The sequence below is a fragment of the Drosophila tropicalis genome, unplaced genomic scaffold (genome assembly GCF_018151085.1).
Source record: "Drosophila tropicalis isolate 14030-0801.00 unplaced genomic scaffold, ASM1815108v1 contig_573, whole genome shotgun sequence".
Lineage (NCBI taxonomy): Eukaryota > Metazoa > Arthropoda > Insecta > Diptera > Drosophilidae > Drosophila > Drosophila tropicalis.
Window position 1 is genome coordinate 2202807 of NW_027173049.1, and position 18052 is coordinate 2220858.

The 18052-nt window shown below is 41.0% G+C and overlaps 5 protein-coding genes across 7 annotated transcripts; 2 read left to right on the forward strand and 3 right to left on the reverse strand.

Annotated features, from left to right (window-relative positions):
• The first annotated feature begins 5733 nt into the window (after window positions 1–5733).
• LOC137575606 (polyadenylate-binding protein 1-B) lies at window positions 5734–7110 on the forward strand. The gene is made up of 3 exons (XM_068288217.1): window positions 5734–5820; window positions 6198–6259; window positions 6852–7110. The coding sequence occupies exons 1-3, from the start codon at window positions 5800–5802 to the stop codon at window positions 7108–7110; spliced, it is 342 nt and encodes a 113-aa protein (XP_068144318.1). The 5' UTR covers window positions 5734–5799.
• A 492-nt stretch (window positions 7111–7602) lies between these two features.
• LOC137575402 (cuticle protein 1) lies at window positions 7603–8405 on the reverse strand. The gene is made up of 2 exons (XM_068287964.1): window positions 8266–8405; window positions 7603–8200 (listed from the first exon to the last, which is right to left on the reverse strand). The coding sequence occupies exons 1-2, from the start codon at window positions 8278–8280 to the stop codon at window positions 7736–7738; spliced, it is 480 nt and encodes a 159-aa protein (XP_068144065.1). The 5' UTR covers window positions 8281–8405; the 3' UTR covers window positions 7603–7735.
• Window positions 8406–10595: 2190 nt separating this feature from the next.
• On the reverse strand, window positions 10596–13282 carry Lnpk (zinc-ribbon metal-binding protein lunapark). 2 transcript variants are annotated; one of them, XM_068287728.1, is made up of 6 exons: window positions 13106–13282; window positions 12773–13002; window positions 12533–12665; window positions 11305–11725; window positions 11036–11236; window positions 10596–10984 (listed from the first exon to the last, which is right to left on the reverse strand). In XM_068287728.1, the coding sequence occupies exons 1-6, from the start codon at window positions 13130–13132 to the stop codon at window positions 10755–10757; spliced, it is 1242 nt and encodes a 413-aa protein (XP_068143829.1). In that variant the 5' UTR covers window positions 13133–13282; the 3' UTR covers window positions 10596–10754. The 2 variants fall into 2 exon arrangements, with proteins under 2 accessions (XP_068143829.1, XP_068143830.1); XM_068287729.1 differs by having other exon boundaries at window positions 10596–10981; window positions 13106–13280.
• A 412-nt stretch (window positions 13283–13694) lies between these two features.
• LOC137575522 (mitochondrial intermediate peptidase) lies at window positions 13695–16254 on the forward strand. Of its 2 annotated transcripts, XM_068288107.1 has the most exons (4): window positions 13695–13851; window positions 13920–14344; window positions 14426–14692; window positions 14747–16254. In XM_068288107.1, exons 2-4 carry the CDS (start codon window positions 13941–13943, stop codon window positions 16179–16181), a joined length of 2106 nt encoding a protein of 701 aa, XP_068144208.1. In that variant the 5' UTR covers window positions 13695–13851; window positions 13920–13940; the 3' UTR covers window positions 16182–16254. The 2 variants fall into 2 exon arrangements, with proteins under 2 accessions (XP_068144208.1, XP_068144209.1); XM_068288108.1 differs by lacking the exon at window positions 13695–13851 and having other exon boundaries at window positions 13872–14344.
• Window positions 16201–16677, reverse strand: LOC137575523 (uncharacterized). Its single transcript, XM_068288109.1, has 2 exons — window positions 16457–16677; window positions 16201–16390 (listed from the first exon to the last, which is right to left on the reverse strand). Exons 1-2 carry the CDS (start codon window positions 16516–16518, stop codon window positions 16294–16296), a joined length of 159 nt encoding a protein of 52 aa, XP_068144210.1. The 5' UTR covers window positions 16519–16677; the 3' UTR covers window positions 16201–16293.
• Between the last annotated feature and the right edge of the window lie 1375 nt (window positions 16678–18052).

Genomic DNA, 18052 nt, shown 5'->3' on the forward strand with positions numbered 1-18052 from the left:
TTAACGGACTGCACTTGAAATTTGAAATTTCGGCAGCTGCTGAAGCGTTAATTAGTGCAAGTTTTCACAAGAAACTCACAAACACATCGAAAAATCCAAAAACAGAAAAAAGAGAAGATATAAAACGAAACAAAATAGTTTGTTTAATTTAAAAGGCGGAGAGGGGAAAGGCAAAGATTCATAATTGGCGACACCTTTAAGTGCTGCGACCTTGTCATGGTTGCCAGCGTCGTCTAATTCAGGCCGGGGCTGTTCTTCTCCAGCGCCTCGGCTTGGCAGCAGCAGCAGCAGCAGTAGCAGAGGAGCACGCCAGCAGAGGCAGCTCCTCGATTCTCCAAAAACTGAGCTGATCTCATTGCCTGCCTAGTATTGGTCTTCCGCCTAATTTGCATATCAGGAATTAAGAAGAATTTATTCAAGGTGCAGCTACCTGAGAATTCGGCTCAGAATCGGACGCCACACCTGGTCGGTCCCCCTTCAAGCGAACAAAAGATTACCAAATTGCAAATGCGATTTGCCGATATTTGTTGCACAATCAAATTTTAAATGTGCGTTTGCCTTTTCGTTTGCATTTGGAGGCTGCTCCAAATTCACCCGTACACAGGTATACAAAATGCATGCCCTCGCCGCCTTTTGCTTTTTGGCCCTATCAAAAATCGCATCAAAGAAAAAATTCATTCAAAATTCACCAGACGATTGGCATTTTGGCGGACGCTTTAGGCCTGCCAAGTGGCAAAAATATTACCATCACGTTTTTCTTTGATTTTAAGTTCGATAGCGTGAAAATTTCAATATACAACGCGTGTCTAAGAAAGAAAGAAAAAACACCTTTGTATTGGTTCATACAAACATGGTATGTGTAGATCAAAGTGGGCAGATGTACGAGTAGAGGGCGTAGAGTTGTCCCCAGGAATCGTTCGTTCATCATGTAATACCCCAATCCATCGATTGGCTGAACAATCCGATATCTGTTATGCTGCATATAAATTTTCAGTCAAAGGTGATTGACAGTTTTGGGCTAGTAAGTAAGTCGGAAGCAAAGAGTAAAACACCAACTGATAACACGTAAACGACTCCATTCGAAATTCACAAAACGTTTCAAAACCCACTACTTCAATTTGTTATCCAAAAGAACATTGTTTGGACCTTCATTGAATCGAGTTCATGCGATCGGAAATCGGTACTTATCAATCAGAATGAGTCAAGGATACTTAGTATATATGACAATAGTCGGGTCGTTCCAGTCATGTCCATCATTCTGTGCGTCTATTCGACCGTCATTATGGAACACATATCGGAAACTATAAAGCTAGAGTCACCCAGTTTGGTATGTTGTATGTACGTTGACCACGCCCTCTTTCGCACCCTTTTCGCAAAACTATTATCTCCCGCAAATTTAAAGACTAATGCACTTAAATTTGGGACCCTAATACCTATTAAAATCCAAGATTAAACAATTTTCACTGTGTAATCCATGGGAGCGAAGTTTTTTTTTCCAATTTATTGTTATTTTTGATTTACCTCGGACATTTTGGAGTAAGTAAATTAACAAAATTAAAATTCTAAAAACAAAAACCACTTAACATCTACAATGAGACAAACTTAGTTTGTTTTCGATTGCATATACATATAGTCAGCCAATATAATAGGAGGTCCGTAATGAAGCTAGAATTCTATATTACATATCGCTCGATTTAGATTTTAACCTTTTTATATTAGGCAATGAAAGGTGTCAAACCTATTCAGTATGATAAATGGACAACAAGCAAATATTATCAAAGGTAAACATGACATGCTGATGGAATCCCGCGTCCGTATCTGGTCTAAATGTATGTAGATGATATCTTTCCAGACTTCTGGTCTGCAAGCTGAAGCTCCAAGAATGAATGATCATGGGTTTGTAGTCTGAAGAGGAACCGAATGTAATACGTCCCAAATCAAAGAGGTTGTTATCGAGATAAAACAGTTCAAATGTAAAAATAAAGTCAAGGCCATTCAATTGAGCGGTACAGTATTATGACATTTTCTTTTCAAACTTTGTCAATTTCTGCATAATAAATTGTTAATTTTTAACAGATTTTTTTTTGTATTTATTTACCTAAGCTTATTTTAAAATGCCACAATAATGGGAAGGGTAAGTTTTAATTTTTAAACAAGGCTGAAAATGTTTGTTTTTAATACTTTAGCTCTACTCTACTTAAAAAGCATAGATCGAAGGATCCCCTCATAAAATATGTATATATTCTTTTCTGCTTCACAGGATCCACAAGTCGAGTAATTTCTGAATAGCTTTTTTTCAACGGGATTCATTTAAAATCAAATAATGTAAATACATACATAATTTTCGCCTCATTTAAATGCATGATGGATCAGAATAAAAGTCCTCATTCGGGAGGAAAGGACGGCAACCCAAATTTGCTTGCACACTTCCTTAAGTTTATCCTGAAAGCATTAGATTGACATAGAGTAAAGGATGATATTGACTGATTTGGCAAAAATCTATTGAATCGGCTAAAAGGTTCAATTCTATTCATTCTTTTAAGCGATTCTGTAAAATATTTTGGAGTCGATTCAAGAATAACAGAAGCAATTCAATGCTGCAACCCAAAAATCATGCAATTGAACGTTGCAATCACAGCTCGACCTTGAAATTAAAGTAGGGCTGAGATCAATTCTGAAATGAAGTAAGTCTCGCCGACTTTGGTATTCCATGAACCAGGTGAAACAAATATTTTCAATTTCGAAGACCGAATGTATGTTTGTTAAAGTATTTTACATGTCTTATTATAGCATTTGCTATCTTACTCACAGCACGTGCACTCTAGCGCCGCCACTAGCCTACGGCCAACGCCTAGTGAAACACCTTTATACGTATATTTCGCGTGTTTCTAGTCCAATTTTAATAGAATTTGGTAGATCGGCAGAAACGAAAAAGACTAACTAATCTGTCGAATTTGATTTCGTTAGTCGAAAAATTGCGGGAGGCAATCGGTTTTTTTTGTAACTTTGGAGGCGGATGTGGGCGTGGCAAAAATTTTAAATAATCACAATCTACGCGGATACTAATCTGCAATACACACCGAATTCGTTGTCTCTAGCTAGTATAGTCTTTGAGAAAATTGGTTTTATATAATTTGCGGGGGCGGAAGGGGGCGTGGCAAAAATTTTTAATAAACTCGATAACTGTACGTACTACACGAGTCTACATACCAAATTCGGTGGCTCTAGCTCTTTAAGACTCCGAGATGTAATAGTTCATAAGGACGGACATGGCTAGATCTTATCGGTTGTTAATGCTGATCAAGAATATATATACTTCTGCCTGTTACATACATTTTGGCGACTTTCATATACCATTTTACCCTATTGGTGCATGGTATAAAAATCAACATAGAAGTCGAAAACTGAAAATCATTTACCAGCCTTGGATTGCGTCGAATGACAAATGGAATTTCAACGATTTTTTTCTCTTGTTAAGACAAAAATTTGTTTCTTAATCTATGACTTTTATACGAACATAAAATAAATGATGTGAATCACTCAAATGACGAGTTCTAAAAGGATTTTTGGGGATGTCCTGAATGTAACAATTTTCTTTAGTTTTCAAACGTTCTTAATATTAGTTTGATAAACTTTACCCACAAATTACACGAAATCGATAAATTTGTTAAATTTCTTCTGACAAATTGAATACAAAATTTGGGGAATTGCGTAGAAGCATTGATCATGACAGATATATTTATTTACGAGTAACTCACAACCGTGCAATATCAATCTCAGTGGAACATTACAGCAGTCTCCCACGGAAAGCCGGTTTTCCTTTCCATCATAAACGATTTCCTTCTTATCATAAACGATTTGGGTAAAACTCTTAGCGAATTGCGTTCAATCATGTTAAGTCAATTGACTCCGTCTGTGCAGATCGGCATATTATGCATAATACATATCCAGCAAAGCACTTGATGTCGTTATAGATCATTAAACACGCCCCTCACGCCTGTTTCTCCCCCTCCACCAGAGTGTCCAATCAAAATCTTTGGACCAGCTGATGCAGAGATCAGCCATCTGCATTGGAAAGCAATGTTTACCATGACGCAGACACCACAGCCCCAATGACCGAGTCCCGAAAGCTATGAATAAGGAGGAATGAGGTAAGTGAATCCATTCGGTCTGTTCCACATTCGTGGAAATCAAAACCCGCCTAGCAGGAAGTATTTGCATTCGTCGTCATCGGTTGCTTGGCAATTTCGGAATCGCTAGCCGGTGTTCATGGAAAATGAAAGTTAGTAAGTATAGTAGAAAAAAATAAATAAATAATAATCTCCAGACCAGACCCCAAAGACCGTCCCCCACAGACCCCGCGGGCTTATTGTGTTTTAGTGCTACTGGGCTGCACGCATGGGGAGCGATGTCTCCATGTTATATTTATCACAAAGCAAACAAATTAACCATTATGCAAGCCTAACCGGGCAATTTGTGGTGGGATATCCAATTGGCGAGGTTCCTAACTGAAAAATAGCTCACATATGACTGTCTTTATGAGCCAGGTTCAGGTCTGTTGGCTGAAGCTCAAGAGCTGCTGCTGCACCTGCACTTACCAGGTGGAATCTAGGCACTATTGCAACATGCCCACGTCCATGCCCGTGCCCGTGCCTGATGTTATGTCAGGGCAAACGAAGTCATCTTTGTTTCTTTTGGGTCTTTGGGAGAGCCAAACGAATCTATAACTAAAACAAATCGTGTGATGCATGTTGTGATTAGACATACATACATACATTATACATACATACGTACGTATCTACGGCAATTGTTAAGTAATTGCCCAAAATGCGTTTTATTGCAAATTTCCGTTACTTGTTTTTGGATCGTACGTGATCTGTGTTTAATGATGACCCATTTAATTGGACAGCAAACGCCACACCACGATTCAAGGTCGTTTTTGCGTCAAAGAAGTGAGATATCTACTGCCCGATATGAGAAAGGAGGCAAAACACTTAAACTTAAACTGGAACTTGAACTCAAGAAGTACGACCAGCAGGAGGAGGAGGAGGAGGAGGAGGAAGCGAGGCAATTTCGACCCTCACGTTCACTTCTTTCTTGGTTTTGGTGACAAGTCTCGTCTCTCTGAAGGCCGCCTTAGCTAAACGATCCGTTCAATAGTAATAATCATAAATAATATTAATATGTGCTACTTGATCATTCACTTGGAAATCTTCGCCTCCACCCCCCTGCCCAGCCATCATCCCACAACCACTCGACTACTCCAATAGCAACAGAAGACTCTACAAGTCGACTAAAAAGACGACAACAATTGCGATTATGAAATTTATGTCATTCGGCTATTATATTACACAAAAGACAAAACAGAAGACTTTAAAAAATCTGCACTACATTATCACCATCCGGGGTCAGTCAAAGTTCGATTGTCAGGTAAGACCTCAAAGTTGGACATTTCCAGCAACCGATGCGTGGACAGTAGTGACCATTGGACAGTGGATACCCACTCTCACGACGTCGGGGCTAACGTGATGGCAACAACAGAGAGACAGAGAGTCGTAAAACCGTTAACATTACATACATTGCCAGCATTCGAAGAGTTAACATTTCTCTCCTCTGTTGTTGTTGTTGCTATTGTGTGGCTCACGTATTGTCTGTGGTCTGCGAATTGGCTTTTGGCTACATTGGGATTGGGTATAAAACAGATGAGTCGCCAGCCTTTGATTATCAGTCAACGGTGGACAACATTGGCAGCAGAAACAAATTTCCCCTCCTTGATATCCAAAAAAAGAAAAACCAAATATGAACGCCTTGAACATTTTTGTAAGTGAATACATCAAAAGGATAATTGAAAGTGATAAACGCCGTGATCAGAATGAAGTGTGTGTGTGTATATACATATATCGGTTACTCGGTGGACTCCATTCGGTTGCAATTCGTTCAAATCGGATGACATCTTCCGAACCGAAAGGAGTCTTCTCCGTCGATCGGTTTTAATCCTGTCCAGTAGAGCCTTAAGTTGTGAAAGTGAAAGTATTACAATACAAAGGACTTACTTCTACAACGTTCTGGCCTCGAGTCTGAGATTCGCATCTGCCTTTTTGGTTGTCTTTGGGATTTTCGGCGTGTTTATCAGCCATTAGTTTTTAAGATAGAGTTGTGTCTTACGTAATATTTAATGAATCCTAATTTACTTTCAGGTATTTGTTGCTCTGTTCGCTGTGGCTTACTCCGCCCCTAGTCCTGGATTCTTTGGCAAACAGTGAGTGGTTTCTTACAGTCGTAAAGGAATACATTTCCTGTCTAGTCTGCATTATGCAAACTGCTCTATAATCTCTAACAAGCAGTCGTATGGCTTTTTTAACCGATATTGGTTTTATATTGCTGTAATACTCGTTCAATTACCAGCGAAATGAAGTAATCAAAGCACTTAAACTCAAGCCCTAACCTACGAAGCCGGCTCGACCGACTCGACTCGATTCGATTCGAGTTCAATTACCATTGAACTTACTTCGATTTGTTGGCAATGCCATGCAATGATTAGCCATAGGAATTTCACACAAGCCAACTACTTGGCGCATTGGCATTTAATTCATTTAATTTCATGTTTTTTTTTTTTTAATTGCAAAGGCCTAATTAAAAATTCCGCACATTGACGTTGTATTTGTCGTTGTGGTTGTTGTTGATGTTGTTGTCCGGGTCTGGGTCTCCTGCCAACTAACCAAACCGAACCGTCCACAGCGAGTTCAATCCGACCGATTAACTAATAGACAAACATTTTCTGCCAATTATGTGTCCTCCACTTAACTTGTTGGCAATGCTAATCTGACTTTCGTTTGCTTTCCCCTGCTTAGTGAACATCATACAATTCATGTGCCCTACAAGGTCCACACAGTGCACCATCATCATGTCCAGAAAGTCCATGTGCCAGTGGTGAAACACGTTCCCGTGCCCATTTACAAAGAGGTGCCAGTGCATCATGTCCACCACGAGGAGATCCCGGTGCCAGTTCATCATGTGCATCATGAGGAGATTCCAGTTCATCACGTCTACGAGGATCATCACGATTTCCACAAGGGCTGGAGCCATGGTCATGGACACGGCTGGCTGTAAGCATCTGACCTCCCTTCCCCCTCCACTCTGATCTGTAAATATTGTACAAAAACATAAATAAAATTAAAAAAAAACAACAACAAATATGTAAATAAAATGATTTTTCGATTGTACCACATTACGATGAAGGCAATGTCTGCCTTTCCCCATGGGTTTGGGCCATGTAATTAACCAGTCGTTTTGCGAAATTATAATTTCCAGTTGCACTTGACCTTGGCTAGACCAAAAGGCGGCAATTAAGTTGGGAGTTTTGCAAGAACGACTTTCACAAATGCTTTTGCAAATGAGGGTCAACCGCAAGTGAATGCTGGGTGTCCGCACGATGTCCACTCCTTCTTCCAAGCAGCGGAACTCGTTCGGTCTGCATTCTAGACAGAGATTCTCATTGAGCAAGTCGAACTGCAGCCAGATGAATTTGGCTACATATGACTTAGGTCCGAAACCTTTCGTTTCTAGGTGCTCCTTTGAAAATAATGTTAATAAAACGTCAAATTATTAGACCAACATTTTGCTTTTATTTGTCGCCAACAACACACAAAAAGATTGTTCAATTAATCAGCCTGCAACAGGTTCTTAAATGGGAATGGGAGAAGGAATGAATGTGGTAGTGGAGTGGTAGCCAAGCTTATTGGCAGTAGGGGAAGTTGGGGCATTGATGGGGAGAAACACCAGCAGGATAGAGACGCTCTGTCCAGCCGGGTAGTGGAGGAGCAGCAACGGGTGCACCAGCATGACCAGCATTCACATCGCAATAGGGATAATTGGGGCAAGTCTGGGGATTGATGCCAGCTGGGTACTTGTCGCCGCCAGCGGATGGAGCAGGAGCCGCATTCCAGGAAGGCTGTGGCTGCCACTGCTGTTGGGGCTGTTGCCACTGAGGCTGGGGCTGCCATTGCTGCTGAGGTTGCTGCCACTGAGGCTGCGGTTGCCATTGATTGTGCGCCTGGGGATTGTGCAAACGGTGCAAACGTGCATTATCACAGATGGGGAAGCCGGGACAGTCCTGTGGGTTCACACCAGCTGGGTACTGAGCAGCTTGCTGATGCTGTGGCTTGGCCAGAGCCAATGCCACACAGGAGACGAGCAGGAGCTGAAAACGGGACGCAAGGGTTTGTTATCCATCAGTGTGTATTAGTCCATGAGGTGTCCACTTACCAACTTGAAGAACATCTTCTTGGCTATGTGGATGTGTGTGGGTGTGAATGTTTGTTGGGGTTTTGGGTGGGTGGGTAATCCTTTGAACCGAATTGGACTATAAAGTCGTAGGCAATAAACTTCCAATTGGATTCCTGGTCAATGCTGCACTGTTTTACCATGGCTCAGTCATCAAGCTTATATAGCACCGAAGCTAGAGCTAGTGCTTAGAACCCGAGTCTCTGTCCCAGTCGAATCGGTCTCTCAGTCGGTTTCACTTTCAACGGCAACAGCAACAGCAACTCTAAGTGCATTTGTTGCTGTTGTTTTTGTTGCTGCCGCTGCTGCTGCTGACTGATCTCGCGCATATTTTTCTTGATTGGCCCAACAGATTATTATTAGACTCTAGCTCTTTGTTGTGGAGCGCGCGAACAAATAAATCGAACGGGGTTGGACATATCGGGCAAGCGGACGGACTTACATTTATACAGAGATCAAGTTACAGGTATGCCGTCATTAGCAATGAACTAAGCCCCCGACTTGCATTTTGGCCAAAACACAAAACTCAGAAACTCTAACCGAAATAAAATCTTTGTCTTTTGGCAAACGCGTTGGCGTCTTACTCCCATATGGCCATTTGTTTCCACTAGGTACTACAACCGCCGGCCGGCCCTTGCCTTCTCTTCATGAATCACTCTCGACTTTACCATACTTTTTAGTCATTGTTTTGTCCATTGCCATGCCCCATGCTCCAGGTCCAGGCCACATATCGTTGACGTTGCCATCCACGATACACGCCGCCTGCCCGGAAGGTTTTCGACCATATCAAGACCAATACCAATTCAGTCACAGCCACAGTCAAATGACAAAAGGGGAACGTCGGGCCGGGGGAAAAATTCTGAAACTGGTTTCAGTGCAGCGAACTTGCACTAGATTTCAATGCAAACATTCGAGAGGTGACTTAAGGTGCAATTCTAAAACTTCTCAAAAACTAGGGTTGCACACAGGTATTCAGTTTTTACATCATAATTTTCTCATATCTGAGATCTCAAAACGTGCTCTTTCTCCAACTGCATTACTTTTGCGATCCTTGATGGGAACCCACCTATGGACAGGGGTAATTCCAATTCCTTTCTTATCAAAGGGTCTTAATAACCATCCAGAACTGTTAGAATCCTGTGTACTGATAAATATGACAACGGAACCATTGCAAAGGATCGGGTAAATAATGTAATTCTAAAAAAATACGTTTACTTTGGATTTAAAATCAGTTCTTTATCCTTTTTACGTTTTACTCAATCAAATTCTTGAAATTTTTCTCTAATTTGAATGTTTGTGAAGTGAAAGGAAAGTTCAGTAAAGTTGTGGTGGGTTAATTTCTTTCTTTAAATTTGTTGCCATTTTCGAGTCGGCACTTTATTTATCTATTTATCCAGCCCTAGTCCCATTGTCATTAACTTGTTCAATATGGTAATATTCTAAGACTACAAAGTGAAATACCCGTTATACATACATATACCCACGTACAGCAGACTCGCTTGCACATGCACACGCATGTCAATGCCAGCCAGCACCACCTTACGCACCAACACTTCCTGGGCTGGAAGCTTGAGCTTGAGCATGAGCCTGGCCGGTTAACGGCGCCAAGACTTACGTCAGAGATCGGAGACCCCCAGAGTTATGGGTTGTGAAATTCAATTACAAGGCGAAAAGAAAAATGCCACACAAATTATGAGCTAATCAGAGCCCCCTCCGGGCCAAGCAAAAGACATAAAATGTATATGTATGTACTTATATACACATCATAGATACATATAGACAATCACACACCACACATGTGGGTAATGGAGAGACCATGCCCAATTGTTGGCAACGGTGTAACAGATTTAGTTTAATTCTTATAATTTGTGAGCCGCAGCCGCCGCCAGGCGAGGAATGTGCGCGGGCGCGGCTTTGTAGGTGGCTTTACTTTGGTCCACTCGTGCTGGTGTTGCAGCCAGATCTCGTTAGCCTTGATCAATGGCCCGGAAAATGTGTAAAGAAAAAAAAGCTAGCGAAATTGGAATTGTTGATAGTTCGAATAATGCTTCACGTTCAATCCAGCAGTCGAACAGACTGTCCGATCGGCAGGGGAGGGCAGGAGGGAATGTGTTTGTTCTCGCGCTTGTAAGCTGATCGATTTTTGTTGCCTTTTTGTTATTGTTTTTTTTGCCACAACGGCGCTATATGTTTTAAATGTTTATTATGCCATTTTGAGTTTGTTAATTATCCATTTCCTTCAACAACAGTCAGCAGTCAGTAGTCGAGGTGTGGTAAAAAGAAAGTTGTCCGAACAACAAATTATTTGCATATTTCCAGTTTACAATTCCACTCATCTGTATTTCAACAATTTTCCAAAAAACAAATTCTTGTAGATTTAAGCTAGTGAGTTAGTTCTTTTTTTTAGGGTGCCCTTACAAGATTCGGATTAAAATTTGCTTAAACTATTAAATTAAGATAAGTCGCTTTTTTTACTTAATGGCCAATTCTTCGGCTACAGCTTTGCTGATAACAGTCTCTGACTCAGGCTCTGGCTCCAACTCCGGCTCCGGTTCAGGCTTCACCTCTTCAATTTGTTCATCGATCTCCATTTCTGTAACAGTCGTTGAGTTTATTTCATTCGCCTCGGAAGCGGTTTCAGTCGTTGCTGTTGCTGGTAAGTCTGGCAGCAGGGCACGTCGTATTAGTGGCTGTTTATCTACTAGCAATGAAAAATTAGATTAACAAACTCGCTTTGCTGGACTTGACTTACCAGTACTTGTACGCTCCTCATCGGATGATGAATCACTGTCAGAACTCACATTGCGACGTGCCGACAATGGCGTTAGGGATCCTGGAGCGGCGTCAACCGTTATAAGTGGACCCACTGGTCGCTTCTTGCGTGACGGATTCAACGCATTACAAAACGCACACCGAAATGTGGTATATTCATATTCCTCTTGTGGCAGCATGCCTAATAATTGAGGCAAAAGAAGAATCCATATTGATATTCATCAGTATACCAAAACGATCAATTCTCACCATTATGGGCATGGCACTCTTTGCAGATCATGCCAAAGCGATTACTTGGTGTATCGCCCACAATAAAATCCATCAACCGATCAAGCGCACTACGCGATCGATCATCGGTTATCGGAAAAGGTGTGCGCCGGCGCAGCTCTTGGCCGGATGGCAACTGTGGGGACGAGGAAGCCAGCGACAATGCACTAGTATTTAGATTATTGTTGACGTTGCGATAGACACTGGTGTAAGGTGTTAGAGGACGCTGTGGCTGTTGCCTGGCAGCTAATGCCGCTGCCGGCTGTGGAGTGCTTGGCTTCGGGGTGCCGGGTAATGTGCGATTCAACGACTGTAAGCTCTGAGCACGTGTTTGTGTGGCCAACTGGCCAGTAAGCCGACTCTGCTTCTTGTCACCGAACCTTTCCAAGAGATTTACGGCCACCTGACATCGAAAAAGAGTTAAGAAATCAATTTATTAAATATTCACTTGCTTAAAATATAGTGATCGTTTTCGTCAACGTTCCTCATTTCACCTGTATAATCATAGTTTATTTATTGAATCTGATGTACTATTCATCTCTAAATCTACATGAGTGTATATCAAATATTTCTAAATTTTCTTTTTGCATACTATCAAATTACTCCTAAATACAAAATGACTTTAATTTGGACACTTTTAACAACAGCTAAATATCGAATCAACTGATCTATTTTAAGTATTTTTAAACTAAATTGTTCAACTTTTTCAGAAAACTAAAATCATTTGAATGGAGTTTTGAAAACTAAAGAAAAATATTCAAGAATTAGAAAACGGGATTTTTATATGAGAAGAATTCGAACTTGAGTTTATCGTTTTACAGGGATACTGAACCGCATATCATCCCTTTGAAAAATCAAGAGCCTTTTGATAAGGTTTAGAAAAAATGCTCGTTCAAGAAATCTCTTGGACATCATTTGAAAGAAGTCAATGACCTACAACGGATTCGTATTGTATTTTTGATATTTGATTGTGTATTTGATAAGATTTTATTTATGTAGTCTTAAATGCCGCGAAAGAATCGAATACGCAAAAACGGATGAACAAAGAATCCAATAAGAATGTGACGAAGTCAACTTGGTTCTCAAAATATGTTTATCTTTTTGCCCTAAGAACTTTGACAATTTTCAAAATGCCATGTTGACAAGGCTACCGATTTTCTAAATTATTTCAATATGCGATGTTCTTAGTACAAGTCAAAAATATATTTACCTTATAAGTCTCTTTGTCCATGACCTGCTCCAATATCTTGCTCTTCTTCTCCTTCAGCTGCGAGAGCTTATCGCCATTTTTGTTGAGCTTGCGCTGAAAGTACCACGTAAACATTTGCCGCAGCAATATAATGCTAAAAATTAAAACAACAACATTAGCTAGCAATCAGAATGAAAAGCGACATTTAGCCAATTTGTGACCTCATCGAACTGAATTGGATGACGCTTAAGCATTACTCACAGAACGGGGAAGAGCAGCAGCGGCACCAAGTACATAATGCGCCCCTGCGTCGTCGGCGGGAAGTAGAAGAAGTAAAACAAAGCAAAGCCGACAATGTAAGCGCCAATAGTGAAGCCAACAAAGTTGGCCACGAAGCGACGTTTCTTCTCCTGGGTGTTGATCATATGTTTCTCCAGCTCCTGGATCTGAGTCTGCAGTCCCTCCAAAATGACTTGCGTCGATTTTTCTTTCTAAAATTAGAAATTATGTACATATGTATGCAAATTTCGGCGGGGCCTCAAAAAAATTAGCTATCCAAAAATACATTCATCTATCTGTATGCATAATACTTACGCGAAATTTCGACAAGACGAACCCCATTTTAAAAACTTATTTGACGAAATAAAAAACAAAAGATTCAATCTGGCGTGTAAACATTAAAGCAAATAAACTAAACCTACTATTTAAATGTTACTTTATTTTTGTGCCGAAATTTGCTAAGAAATCTCGGCCAGTGTTACCATAGTTGGCAAGGCGAAAAATAACAACACTGGTTAGGGTGGACCAATTCGTGAAATCATGATGTGACGTAAATAATGTTTTTACTTGTGTAAACAAAAATAGGTTAATTTAAAATAATATTTCTATAAATTAAAGAAATAATGATAGTAGATTATTAAATCAATTATTATTGTCAATACATAGAAATACTATGTCTGCCATATTCTTTTAAACACGCAGTTTTTAATAAATTAACAAATACGATAATAACTTGACTGCAAATGTATTTGTTTTTAATAAATAAAACAAATGATTTTGAATCAATATTTCTTTGCGTGAATCTATCTTATATCTTTATCCTGTTTGTATATGTACATACATATGTCAAATAATTGTCATCTCGTATTAGGGTGATTATTTGTATTTTATAACTTTCAGATAGGCTTCAATAAACTTAATAGCAAAATTAAAAAGTTTGAATAAATAAATTTTGCCTTGTCCTTTTCTAATAAAATTATTTTTTTACTACCAAATTTTTGTTTTACCCTAATGAGTTAATAAAATCAGGCGGTAACGAATAAAGCGAAGCCACTGTGCAGGTGAAAGAGCAAACAGCTGATCGAATATGTAATATAAATATTAAGTTGAATCCAATTTTAATTGGTAGTTGACTGATCGATACAAAAAGATGCTGCAAATTGGCCGAAGCACGGTGAGTGCAGCGCTGCAGCATTACTTTCAACAAAAGTTGGTGTCTACATGGTCACCACTGGCCACTGCCTTCAATGCCCCGCCGGGAAAGCGAATAAATTTCACCCGTGAAGATGTGGGTCTCTTCCGCATGCCAGAGTTACGAACTTTCGACGGCTTTTACCTTTTGCGTGACAATGTGGAGCACAAGACTCAGGAACTGATAGCGGAGGCAATCTCCCCCAAAAGGCAGCGTAAAATTGTCGACATTTTTGACGAACTTTCCGACTCGTTGTGCAAAGTTGCCGATTTGGCCGAGTTCATTAGGATAGCTCATCCGAAAAACAAATATATGCAGGCTGCTGAGGAGGCGTGTATCAGTATATGCGGAGTCGTTGAGAGGTAGTGTTGAAGATGTCATCCCACTTCTCCATGTGCCAAATGAGTGTTAATCTCCTGCCTTTCTCTATCTCTTCTTTCCAGTTTGAACACACACAAACCTTTGTATCAGGCCCTAAGTAAGGTGGTTGAGCAGGGTGACATTCTACCTACAAGCGAGGTGGACAAACATGTAGCCAAGCTCTTTCTCTTTGACTTTGAACAATGCGGAATACATTTGCCCGAGGAGGAGAGACTTCGCGTCGTTCGTTTAAACGACTATATACTCCAATTGGGTCAGAAGTTTATGAATGGCGCTTCCCAACCAACCATATTGCACAGCAGACAAGTCCCAGAGTCAATAAGGAACTAGTAAGACACCAAAATTAATCTTTCGAAGCAAAACTTATTTCAATTGCTTTTCAGTTTCCCCACTTCCGGCGACAATGTCATCATCACGGGCCTTTGTACTAACGCCGAAAATGTTCAGATGAGGGAGGCAGCCTATCGTTTGTATTTACAACCTCTAGAGAGCCAAGAAGAATTGCTGAAGGATCTGTTGCTTTGTCGCCACGAGTTAGCGCGGAGCTGTGGCTTCGAGACCTATGCCCATAGGGCTCTCAATGCCAGTACCATGGAACGTCCAGAACTAGTACGTGAATTCATTGATGAGTTCTCAGACCAACTGCGTCCGCGGGCCGAAGCCGACTTTACGCTAATGACCAAAATGAAGCGTAAGGAAAGTAGACAGCCAAACGCGCTAACCGAGATTTGGGATACTCCGTATTTCACCAGTCAACTCAAGCGTCAATCTTTGGAGGAGCAAGCCAATGAGTTCCTGCCCTATTTCTCGCTAGGCGGCTGTATGGAAGGTCTGGATAATTTGCTGCAATCTTTGTATGGCGTTCGACTGGAGAATACAGAGATGGAGCCCGGTGAGTCCTGGGCTAACGACATCTACAAACTAGCTGTGGTTCACGAGAATGAAGGACTTCTGGGCTACATTTATTGCGACTTTTTCGAAAGGAGTGGAAAGCCTAATCAGGATTGCCACTTTACTATTCAAGGTGGCAAGCGACTTCCCGGCGGTGGATATCAGTTGCCCATTGTCGTTGTTATGCTGGGTTTGGCCCAGCCACGTTGGACGGGACCCACTTTGCTCTCACCTTCTCGAGTGGACAATTTATTTCACGAGATGGGCCATGCGATGCACTCTATGCTAGCACGCACAGAATTCCAACATGTTACAGGGACTCGTTGCTCTACTGACTTTGCCGAAGTGCCCTCGGTGCTAATGGAATACTTTGCCAGCGACCCTCGGGTGCTGCGCACATTTGCTCGCCATTTCCAAACCCACCAGCCCATCTCGGAAGACATGCTAAGAAGGCTGTGCGCGTCAAAGCATTTGTTTGCAGCCAGCGAGACCCAGCTCCAAGTGTTTTACTCAGCTCTGGATCAGGAATATCATGGAGAAGGGGCCGGTGCGGGACGCAACACCACAGAGATCTTAAAGGACGTGCAAAACCGCTACTATGGACTTCCATATGTAGAAAATACAGCGTGGCAGCTCCGATTCTCCCACCTAGTGGGCTATGGAGCAAAATACTATTCCTATCTCATATCCAAGACAATTGCCTCTTGGATCTGGCAAACATATTTCGAGGCCAACCCTTTCAATCGGCAAGCAGGAGAGAAATATCGCTCTGAGATTCTGGCACACGGCGGAGCCGTGCCCAGCCGCAAGTTGGTAGCAAATTTCCTGCAGCGTGAAATGACCCCGAGCATATTGGCCCACAGTCTTATCAATGAAATTGACACGGACGAGTCTAAGATTAAGGAACTCATTGTAAGCAAAATCTAAGCCGCTTTCGGCACTCAAATGTTTTTGTTTATATATATTTTTGTGATTAAAATTAGTCAACTGTCATCGCAAATCCGGAATTTGGTTATGATTATTAGGCATTTTGGCCATATTAGATAGACCCCACAGCTGGCATCAGTTCCACGCCCACGAATTCCTTTGCGACACGAACTCCCACAAAGAACATACCAAAGCTCTTCACCAACATCCTGCAAAATAAAGAATGCCGAATATTCTGATTATGTAAAATTCATGAATTACAATTAATAATTTACCACTGGAACTCATTATTGTAGATGCTGCGTAAAATATTTAGAGGATTTACAGATTTTGCCATTTTGATTGAATTTGTTTGTATGTTGCTATTGTAACTATTGCTGCTTGAAAATATTATTTACATATATCTTATATATATTTCAACACGCGGAAATGTTTGACATACAAATATTTCTATGCCTACTAGAGATGCAAGTCCATCGCATGGAGCCACTATCGATAACCAGCTACTTTCAGCAGGTTTCTTGTGTGTGTGAAAACGCTATAAATAAAAAAGCTAGACATGCCTATAATAACCAGAGGGCCGGGACTGACTTCGACTTGTATTCCCTTGCAAGTTTTTTTGCCGTCAATGTGAGAAAAGTTTCGCCTAAAAAGTCAAACGTTCGCGAAAGAACGGCCTACAATGTTAGGCTGAAGCAATACGCCGCGTGAACCTATACTTAGTCAACATACCAAATTTGGCGGCTCTACATACATATCTCTTATAGTCTCCGAGATCTACTTGTTCATACAGACGGACGGACAGACGAACATGGCTAGATCGACTCGGCTGTTGATCCTGATCAAGAATATACACATACACCAAAGCCTCGGTTCGCTTCGTTAATAAGGACTAGAGAAATGGGACGCATTTGCTCTCATTTTCAATTAGATTATCATTATCGTCAGTTGCTTGCAGAAAGATCGGCGCAGGTAGTAACTTTTAAATGTAGATATTACGTCCTGGAGATGGCATAAAAATTATTATTATTATATTTAGTTTGTAACGAAAACTACATCCATTCACTAGCCTGGGATTCGAACCCGGGTCCTCGTTGTTCAGTTGCCCAAATGACTGGGTCACTTAGACAACTCATCTACCGAGGACTGCTGGCATTAAAATTACTTTTATAAACAGTAAGCACACTTTTTGTAATATTTTTGGAATTCTTTCGGACTTTCCAATTGGTAGATTAACAAGGATTTAAATTTAACTGGTCCTGCTGCATTTCCTCCCAGTGTTAGGCGATCTTTGCTAGCTTTAGGTCCAGGGCAAGATTTTTCCGTCTTTCACGGCAACCGTTTCCGAAAAATATCTGTTTCGTCGACGTTCAAAACTTGTTTGCTAGAAGACCCACCTTCACCAATAATGGCATTTAATTCTATCTGAAACTTTTCTGAAGCTGATATATTAGCACTGGACGACTTTTTAAAGCCACATTGTGTAAATTCGCTCAAACCACCCGTTGCTAGCTTCAAATTCCTCTGCTGGGACTCCATTTAATTTAGGTCGTTAAAAATAGATAGAGCTTAATGTTTTACTAACATTTTACTTATCGGCATCCTTCGGCTGGTTTGGTTTTCTATCCACGTATAAAGAAGCGACTCCATTTTTACGCAAGTTGAGATAATTTGGCATTATCTCTTTTGGTAATAATTTTAATAGTGGTAGCTGCTAAGCCAAGACATCTGCCAAACCCGACAACTTTTTCCCATGACTTGTAACCCTTTAATATTTCCGAGATTAATAGTCTTCCTTTTGCTGCCCCTCGGTCTCAGCAGTCGATGATTGAACACCCACCCGAGGAACCTTTTTTCGGCTTTGCGTATTG